Genomic DNA, 10,442 nt, shown 5'->3' on the forward strand with positions numbered 1-10,442 from the left:
GTAAAGTTTGACTTATCTGACTGTTTTGTTTCGCTTAATGCGCCTTATGTATGAAAACAGACCCGTTCATCGACAGTGCACCTTATAATCTGGTGCGCCTTATGTAAATAGAGAAACTGGAGTTGATTCAAAGTGTCAGAAAGATCACTGAAAACAACTAAACTAATAACTAAGAAAAATAAGCATCTAATGAAGTCAAGAACACTCAAATTGTTAAGCAATCATTGTTAAACCATTAGACACCACGATGAATGGAAATACCAAGGGTTTACAACAAGGTCCAAACCACCAACTGCACTCAAGAACAAGAAGGTGAGATTAGACTGCCAGAAAAAACGTTTTTATACAGAAGAAACCAAGCTTAACCCGTGACAGTACGATCAGGAGGAAAAAATATGAAGGAAAGAAACAGCTTATGATCAAAAATATACACATCATCTGTCAAACATGGCAGAACCAATGTAAGGGCATGCGCATATATGACTGCTAGTGGAACCGAGTCACTAGTGTTTATGGATGATGCGACTAGTGATAGAAGCAGCAGGATGAATTGTGAAGTGTAAGGGCTATGCTCTCTGCTCAGATTCAGCCAGATGCTTCAAGACTGATCTAACAGAGCTTCACAGAGCAAACGAATAGTGACCCAAACCAAAAATTAGGACATTTTTCAATGGCTAAATCAGGGACCTGATCTCAACCCAACAGAGCTTGCTTTTCAGTTACTGAGGACAAAATTGGTCACAGAGGATTGTCATTGAAATATTAAAAACAATCCTTTTATTTCATGTTATGTTAAATTGACCAACTACTGTTGAGCATATTAAAACGGGGGGCAGTGTTTAAAAGTTGCTGTAAACCCTAAACAGTTATTGTAATATTTTTGTTGAATGCTTGAACCAAAGCTGAAAATCTGCACTTCAATCACACGTTGACTGATTTAAATCCACTCTGATGTTATACAGAGGTAAAATAAAGCGCCTTGAGGCGACTGTTGTTGTCATTTGGCACTATATAAATAAAATTGAATTTAATTGAATTGAATATTAAAAAAGTTTGTCATTTGCCAAATACTTACTAATGGAATTTGCGTGGAATGTGTCGCAACGACTAAAAACTAGAGATGAATCCTGTCAGTGTGAAAACAAACATTTCTTCCCCTTTTGCTGATTTTTCTTCTTAGTATATTTTATAACAATCATATTTTCTGTTACAGTCAATATTAGACACCATGTAATTAAGTACACCCTCACCATTTATATTCCAGGAGACTACAGTTTAGAAGCGACTAGGACTTCACTGATATTTTATCTCTTCAAAAAAGGGAAAAGACTGCTGTGGATTAGAAATATGTTGAAAAGCTCTGACTTAAAAGAGCAAAAGCACATCACACCATTTTTAAAGAGAAAATAAGGATTTGAACCTGTTTTGCATTCAAGACTTCAAGTAAGTTGATATTCAGTTACTCTCTTTGATTCTGACTTATTTTCATCAACGGTGCTGTCTTTCAAACCATCAAAAGGGAGCTGCGTGAAATATTCCTCGCATTGGCTTTATCATTGTTCCGAGTTCCTGTGATCAGCATACTGAGAGAGGAACAAGTCCTATTAAATGAGCAGAACAAAATAGAGAAGAAGCAGAGATAATAAATGGGTATTAACAGGCAGTTTCCCCAACAGTAGAAACTGTGTGACATTTAATTAAGTGGTCTGTGGACTGCAGTGAAATTCTAAACGGTGTATCAGGCCATTTCGAGTCTGGCAGATGGTTCTATGTATTTTTCATGCTGTGGAAAACCTGTGACTGAGGTTCGGTTGGTTATCATCCAGTGCCTGGGGACCCAGAGCTGAATGCATTCTACACACCACTGCAGAATCACATGATGTCTGACCTCTCTGCCGTGGCAAACTGCCCAGCAAGGAACAGGGAGGAAGGGGAGGAATGTCAGCGTGTTAGTGTGTGACTGAGGTTGCACAGAAAGAGGCAGGGAGCGAAAGCAAGACCCAAAGATGCATGATTGAGTATGAGCTTGCATGTCTGTTTACTGAGCGTAAACTGAATTCTCTGCATCCACACACAACTTCACCGCACTGACCTGTAAAACATACTGTTAGAGAGGGAAAAATATGGATGGAATAATGCAGGGGGGAGGAGAGGAGGAAGAGATGGAAGCAACCACTGCTAAGGATTCACACAATGTTACAGAGAAAAGGGGCATGAAAAAAAAAACAGCATTGCCTGACTTCCCTTCCTTTGGAATGCATCCAATATATCCTGTGAGTGTGAGTGTATGTGCGTGTGTGGCATGCTGGCAGGAAGGCTTTCAGCATATAAATATCACATTACCACACAAGGAAACGCAGGCATCAGTTTGAGCTTCCAGCAGGCCTAACAAGCACAGGAGCTCCACTCTGGAGGTCAGAGGCAGAGCTTACACAAATGGAATTCCACAGGAACCAGCACTTCTTTTAACAGATAAGTGGCTGTAGCCTTGCAGCTGTGTGATGTGGTATAAGCCTGGTTTCAGTTATCTCACATGTGCTAGTGTGCACAGATGTACCAAGCTGCAGTATATATAATATATATACTGAGCTAGAATAAGATTACATACACAATTCCACAAAAATAGGCTTGAAGCCACAGTGAAGAACAACTTAAAGCCTCGTTTTATTAACTGACCAATGCACAGCAGATTAGATTAGATGAGATTAAGGTAGCGGGAAAGGCAGACATAGAACAACACTCAGCTATTTTGGCAGTATGAGTCTGCGATCAGTAAAATCTGAACTGTGAAGCATCTGACTCAGCAACCCATGTTCAGTAAAAGGGGGAAAAAGATGTACTGCAGTATATTCAGAGAGACACCTGATCGTCTTAAACTCAGCAGGTCTGCAGCAGGACAAATACCCCAACCATACCACAGCGAGGGCCATAAAGAATTATCAGTGACAAGAAGACCGAGGAGTCCTGCAACAGATGGTATGGTTCCCACAGAGCCCTGATCTCATCAACACTGAGTCAGTCTGGGATTACATGAAGAAGCCAAAGGCACTGAGGCAGCCTAAATCCTCCGGAGAACTAAGATGCTGGGAAGAACCTGCTAGTCAAAAAGTGCTCACACCACGTTCCGACTTTAGATTTGTTGTTTTTGTGTCATATGTGTCATGCTGAGTGGGTTATTCCAGAATTACTTAATTTTGTATGTGCTTTTTTTTTTATTACTGTTAATTATTGCGGTATAATGGCTCTTTGACTTTCTCACTAGTGTTCAGATGCAAACAATAAATATATGCATATGCCGCTGTTGTCAACTAAACATATATGCTGATGGTATACTATAACATATATATCTATCCATGCAGCAGATGAACACCATAAGAAAACCATTTTATATTCTTGCTTTTTTATATAAAATCTTCTTATCTTTACATGCTATGCTGTAAATAAGAGTTTCACCTGAGTTAGCACTCACTTCAGTGCTTGCATTTCCTTTTAAAACCCAAATGTAAGTTTTGACTCAGTATGTTGGCAAAGTATCGTTAACTTCTAACATTAATATTTGCTTTATTCTAGTAATGAAAGCGTGACAGTGAGCATGCTCAAGATCAATACCCTAAAAGTGAAGCTAACTGAAATTCAGCCACCATCCTGATTATTTTAACTTGTGTTATTCCTGCTGTGACACATCAAAGCCTGTTCTTGTCTAACAACAAAAATAAATAAATCATTTCTGAAATAAAAGGTAAATTTCTTTGCTCTTAAAGTGGAATTAATGACAAAAGAAAAAACAAAACAAAAACAGAGTCTTTAACAGTTGGTTTCGAGTCATGTCACGAATATGCATTTAACTGATACGTACGTGAGCCGGGAAATGTGTTACATACCAGCCGTTAACAGTTCTGAGGTCAAAAAAATATGCTTATCTGAGATACCACAGACTGGATTACTGTGCAAAAAAAGAATGATGCAACTTACAGATTACTATGTTAATATTTTATCATCAGGAAATGTGTAGGGCTCTTTGTTCAGATAATACATGTACAAACCTCCCTCACACACATTGCCCACTTTGACTTCTTGTCCTCTTAGTCATATCATATGAATGAAGACCTTTTTTTTGTATTCACTAAGACATGTATCTCTGCAGCTGGTGATCTGGTCTTTGAAACAGGGTAACAAATCAGACCTTAAATGAGAGTGTGGATTGATCCAATCAATTTTTTCACTGCAGGAGTAAGTAGATGTGTGATTCAAGCTCTGCATGGGGTCTGATGTGCCTTTGTCTGTGCTAGAAGCTTTCGTGGAGATAGAGAACACATATGTGGATGTGTTGATTTATGTATAAAAAAAAAAAAGGGAAAAAAGAAAAGAGAAATTCCTTTTGACTTAAAGCAGCTTTACTCAATATAAAGAATCTGTAACATTTTTACCACCTATAAAGCTGCTCAGATTGGCTGCACCCCTCTGTTGATGCTTAATTATCTCACTTAGCCTTTTGCAGCAAAAACATTCCCATTTTCAATCTGTAACATACCCATCTCTATCCCAACCCCCCTCTGCAGCAGGCAGGTCAGGCATACATCTCCACCCATTGCTGAGTGAGCACTGGGGGGTAGGAGTGGAGAGACAGAATACAGATCATAATGGCTGGCCAATTATCAGTACTAAGGGGGGGGATGGGAAGCTGGAAGGAGTGAGAGATTACAGGGAGAACGGATCAATACACCAGTCAGTTTCTAATGAGGGAAAGAATTGGTCCAAGTCAAGCAGATGGAAATCCTGCTCTGCCTGAGGTGGTCTTTCTGCACTGTCTGTCAGCAGGGTTTCCGGTTTTGGTGTTGTGCAATAGCGCCCCAACAGAGGAACGAGTGCAATGACACAGAATCGTCGATCAGTGACATTTAAGCGTTAAAAACATTTTTTTCCATTTCTGTGAGTCAGTAGTGTTTCTCTCATGCTCTCCTGATCTTCCCACATTCCACTTTCCCTGAATATTTCATACATCATGAAGAGACAGATTTAGAAGAGCCTGAAGAATAATGGCTGTCTGTCCTTCACCACCCCCCTTTTAACCACCCACAGCTGCCAGCACAGGACAGTAAATCCTACACCTCACCCACTCTCCCAACCCAGCAGTGCAGCTATGTGCTACTATACACTAGCACAACATGCCCTCTTCTACTTACACAAAAGGAATCAAGATTCAAACGCTAAACCATTAATGGCTTTTCCTTTTTTCCAAAATGTCGACTCCAATAGGCAAAAGCTAACAGTTCAGCACCATCATTAGGCATTTGGTGCTGTTATTCTTTTCTATTCTTTTCTAGTTGGTTCACTTTTTTTCTACATGTGTCTTGCTTTCTTTTTTTCTAAGGGGCCTTGTGTGAGGTGGGGGTGTTATTTATGGCTGCTCTGTGCAAGTGGTCACACATACACACACACATACACACACCCTTTCACAGGATGAAAGGGCAGCCACACTGCCTGCAAACATGATTTTACAGCCCTGGGTGGAATGAGTGGTGGAGGAGAGAATGAGGACAGAGTACAAAAGGGGAAAGCCCTTAGATTTACAGGTCCCAGCAGTCAGAATGCAACCATGAAACAGGACACATTTTTAAGGCTATTTTTTTCTTTCAACCAAAAACACAGCTTCTCAGAAAAAAACAAAACAACAACTGCCTTTATGCAGGGAGATACTGTGTGTGTATGCAGAGATGTGCAGAAATACAACAACCCACAAGCAGATTATTGCCTTTTCTGTGTGTATGCGTCTTTTTTTAAGACTGTGCAGTTTCCAAATGTGATCTGCTTTTGTTTATCACTAAAGATGGCAGAAGATCATGTATGCACATGTGCAAGAGGTTTTGCAGCTTTGCAGGGTGAGAGCATGTTTATGCAATGTGTAGAATTTGACGAATTCCCCCACTTAAATAGTTCAACAAGACTATTCTACATGGATGCGAGTGTATCCGTGTGTTACGATATATATATGGAGTATACCAGGTAGAGGTGTAGAGTACAGAATAAAAAGTAACTAATGTAATCAAATAAGGCATGTACCTAAAGATGAAAATTTAAAGGAAAAAAACACAACGTTCTTGGTGAAGTGTTATAATAACATACAATACACACATTTAATAGTCTGTAAAAGAATGATTTGAGACGAGCAGTGTCTTGCAAAGCCGGGGGCAAAACAGCCAAATGAAGATGGCAATGCAATTAAGTTTAAATGTGTTCCATTCACAGCAAATGGGGAGAGCCACTCTGTTTCCACATGATGCTGTAATGGAAAGCAGGGTGCATTTTCCAGCTTATATCTGGTAACACTGCAATTAATTCAACTGATTTAGGTGCAAAAGCTCAAGTAAACAGTTTATTAGTCCTACAAGGCAACAGTGACCATGGCACTAATGGAGCAGCAGCATTATTTGCTACATCACATGTTCACAGTCACTCTAACAGTGTGAACTAAGAGGGGGGGGGGGAGGATTTCATTTCAAGTAGAATCGCTTTCTCCTGTGAACATATCTGAAATACACACAAAGACTGGTACCACCGTAAAATGTACATATCACCACTCTGGTGGGAGGTATTTTGGTGTAACGAGAGCTTGTATTTGGTTTCTGTGGTGGATACTGCCCCTAGTGTAACACTGTAAACTGGCAGGGAGGTGTTGTGAAAAGGGTGGAGTCTGCTCTCTGCTGACAGAAAGTGGCACTGCACCAAATTACTCACAATTACACAGAACAGCCAACTACACAGTCACTAAACAGTACTGACATAAAAGGACTAGAGCTTGAGATCATACTTATTACTCAAAATTATCCACTGGGCATTTCAAACACAATGAGAAGTCTCAATGTTTTTACAACCACTACTGTTTTTTGCCATAACTGGAACTGAGTCATTACTTAACACAGTTCTGAATGAAAAGACTTATTACAAAACTCTGTCTCTAACTTAATACAAGTTAAGTGTTTGATGCGTCACTTTAACACTGTCTCCAAGGCTCACATGGACAAATACATAAACCCTATATATGGCCTTTTTCATGTACAAACCCAGAATTTATTGACATTTTCTCAAGTGAATTAATTTATACTTTAAATGTACAACTACTTTAGATCACAACTAAGCACAAATGATGACAGGAAGGCTGTCATCTTTAATCCAGTTGCAGACATTTCATGTTTCTGTGAACCCACGACTGACTTCAAACAGAACCCATAATACCAATCAGTCATAAGGAAACCGTTAAGAGTAGTGAAACCTGAGAGTTTCACTTTTTGGTTGTTTTTTTTTTTGGGTTGTAAAAGTACATCTTTCACTAACCTGTTCCCCGAATTGCTGCTGAGATAGACAGTCAGTCACATTAACGCAGCCCAGCAAGCAGCCAGTGGGATAGTCTTTAGGAAACATGGGCCCTGTGGAGATAAGACCAGGATCACTCAATCAACAATGTGTGGAATTAAAAGCAATCAGTATCACTTTATGACAGCAACATGACAGAGCCCAGTTTAGCATTAATATTACTTGTATCAGCGCTAAATTATGATACCATTATGACATGTTATTAACAGCATTTTATCATGCCCATGAAAAGAAAGTTGTGCTTGTTAGCAAATTTAAACAAATATACTTTTCTGCTAGAAATACTTTACTGTGTGCAATAAAAAAGTTTATTAAATATGCCCTAAAGACACTATGTCCTTTCACAGCTTTCACAGAGAAAGGCCAAAGCTTGGCAATAAGATCCAAAGGGCCTATTACGAAACCTAGCGCTAATGTTGTTACAACAGCCTTTAAAAGGGCCCACACAAAGCTACTGGGGGCATTTTTAACATAAATATTTCTATATAATTTTTTCCTGAGCCAAGGAAAGCATTACCCATGCATTATATTTTGTAGCAGCTTTTTTTCTATCTTCAGCAGCACCATATTTAAATCTGTTTAAACCAGAAATACATTTTTAGTATTCACAATATGATTCCTTTGTACAGCATCTGCACCTTTTTTATAAATGTGGCGATACATGGCTTCCACCTCTGCGATTTCTTGAGGGGTGGGCTTCTTTGCTGCAGCTGCAATCCAAAGTCGCCCACGGTGTGACGTGTACCACGTTCGTCCTTCTACCCTGCATACACACATAAAATGTCACACATTACAACACTTTGCCAAAACCCAAGTGTCTATAGGAGTTTATCATATATACAGCACACACACACACACACACACTGCACAGTCCTTACCTCTTGATGCCCTTTACCAGTAGCGAGGCCCACGGTTGGTGCATGCTGAGGCACCAGCCGCCATCGGACATCTCCTGCAGCTCTTTGTCTTGGAGCCTCAACCGGTGTCGTTCTTCTCTTCCCTTGTCCTCCATTGCACTCTTTCCCTTCTCCATTGGTTTCTTGTGGCTTTCACTCCCTCCAACATCAACCCACTGAAATAGGCATTCGTTAGAAACATCAGTAGAGTCTGTTTCAATGCTCACTGTTTTGTGATGGGTTAAAGTGCAGAGCAAACTCAAGGGATTTGACTGATATTTCATTTGAATTTATAAAATAATACAAATGACTAAAGAAGAATGATTAAAGAAGAAATGCCACGTTCAGAATGGATCAAGTTACCTCTGGCGCAGATTGCATTATGTTGGGATTCACCAGATCTCTGAGGCCCTGCCGTCCACCCTTTCTTTCAGAATACATTGGTGATTTGGACACCGATTCATTGCTCATTGCCTTGAGGGTCTCATCCAACCTGCAAATTATTGGAAACATTTCAGAAAGTCTGGCTGTTTAACACAACCACATAACATAAATCTGGAATTGCTGTTGTGATTCAGGTGCTGTCAGATTATCTTACTTGTTGTAATACTCATTCAGGTTGTTTCCCTCTTCAATTACTTGTCTACCAGCAAAGTCAAGTGTGATCTTCCTGTCTTTGCGAGAGGCATGGCGAAGCTCTCTCAGCTCCTCTTCCTTTTTCTTCAGTTTCTCTCGCTCATTGGGTGACAACCACTGATTGGATTCAGTGGCAAAGTAATCAGACTCGTCATCCAGAACCTGCGTTCTTCTGATACTGGGGTTAAAGGGAGGCAGTGAAGTGTTATTACCAACTTTCATCACTATCTTCAACAGCAATCAAAATGTCCTGTTAAAGTGTAAACACTGCACACAGAGCAGTAAACCTATCCATTCTTGTAAAGCTCTTTTCTTAACTGTGTGTTTTATGATACCTATTTCTGTCATATTCCAGCAGTTTGTCTTTGTGCTGAATTGCTTTCTCCAGCCCAGCCTTCATCGTGGCCTCTTGGTGTGAGAGATAATCTCTTTCTCCGAAGTCTGTCACCAAAATAAAAACAAACTCACAGTATCAAACCAGTTGATCTTTTCAAAGAGTTTCTTTTCATAAGTCCTGACTACTTAAGACCCTCACCGCCCATGAGCTTCTTTCTTAGTTTCTGGCTTTTGTTGGAGTCTCGTTGGAGGATCTCCTGTTCTTCTTTTGTGCAGACCTTAATCAGAAAACACTTTTAGCACAAGAAGAATGACAAAAAAACCCCCAAAACAACAACGCAATCTAAGGACTTAAAGTGATATGTACCAGGCTGCCACAGAAGAAACAGGGTCCTGAGCCCTCTTGCTCACACACAATACGGCCACAGGTGATGCAGTTGTTAATAAGCTTGTGCTTTTGGGCAAGGCATTCACAAGCATGCCGACCGGGGAGTAACACAGCCAGCCTGTCCTGACCCTCTTTAGCGTAGAGATTGACAAACTTTGTTTTCTTCTTTGATGATGATGTATTACTATTTTCCTGGGCCTGAAGAACAATTGAATGAAGAGAAGTAGAAAGGAAGACATCTGTTTAACAAATGAACACAACAATAAAAATGGCACAGGACATGTACAAATAAACATGATATTGATATCAGTTACAAGTTTGGATCCCGCTTTTTCTTTTTTTTTTTTAAGGATTCTTTATTATTTTTATTCTTTTTTGTATCAGAACGCAGAAATATCACCTGAATATATGAAGAGAAAACAAAGTTTACTTTAAATTATTCAAAGCAGGATTTGGGATGCCATAAGCGAGATTCTATCAACAGGCCATAAAAAGATAAAAATGATTAAACATTAAAAAGCATGTCTGTGACTCAGCCCTTCATGACTGAATAGCAAAAGCAAAATCCACTACTTTAAACAACAAGAAACAGAGTTACAAGTAATTTTAGAAGTCTGCTCATTACTGAACTGGATATTACACCAGCGGAAATCCGTCCGTTGCTTTGATGAATGCAGTTTTATGTCTTTGTTAGGTATGGATATTGTGAAAGGCTGTGAATGCACTGAATTGACACACCATCCCATCTGACTACCATATTAAGTTACTTCACAGGTTTGATGTCCATATTGTTCTACAATGTAAAAAATATTTTT

At 39.6% G+C, this 10,442-nt stretch overlaps 1 protein-coding gene across 1 annotated transcript in view; it reads right to left on the reverse strand.

Annotated features, from left to right (window-relative positions):
- Positions 1 to 4,567: 4,567 nt before the first annotated feature.
- trip4 (thyroid hormone receptor interactor 4) overlaps positions 4,568 to 10,442 on the reverse strand; it is a 7,472-nt gene continuing 1,597 nt past the window's right edge. Inside the window, exons 3-11 of the mRNA XM_013913567.1 lie at positions 9,607 to 9,825; positions 9,439 to 9,517; positions 9,239 to 9,344; positions 8,866 to 9,081; positions 8,631 to 8,760; positions 8,250 to 8,443; positions 8,010 to 8,134; positions 7,333 to 7,424; positions 4,568 to 4,681 (exon numbers count right to left, since the gene is read on the reverse strand). Coding sequence (XP_013769021.1) covers positions 4,568 to 4,681; positions 7,333 to 7,424; positions 8,010 to 8,134; positions 8,250 to 8,443; positions 8,631 to 8,760; positions 8,866 to 9,081; positions 9,239 to 9,344; positions 9,439 to 9,517; positions 9,607 to 9,825 — 1,275 coding nt within the window. The remainder of the gene's footprint in view (positions 4,682 to 7,332; positions 7,425 to 8,009; positions 8,135 to 8,249; positions 8,444 to 8,630; positions 8,761 to 8,865; positions 9,082 to 9,238; positions 9,345 to 9,438; positions 9,518 to 9,606; positions 9,826 to 10,442) is intronic.

Source organism: Pundamilia nyererei, unplaced genomic scaffold (genome assembly GCF_000239375.1).
Source record: "Pundamilia nyererei isolate P.nyererei 1_Seehausen unplaced genomic scaffold, PunNye1.0 scaffold00137, whole genome shotgun sequence".
NCBI lineage: Eukaryota > Metazoa > Chordata > Actinopteri > Cichliformes > Cichlidae > Pundamilia > Pundamilia nyererei.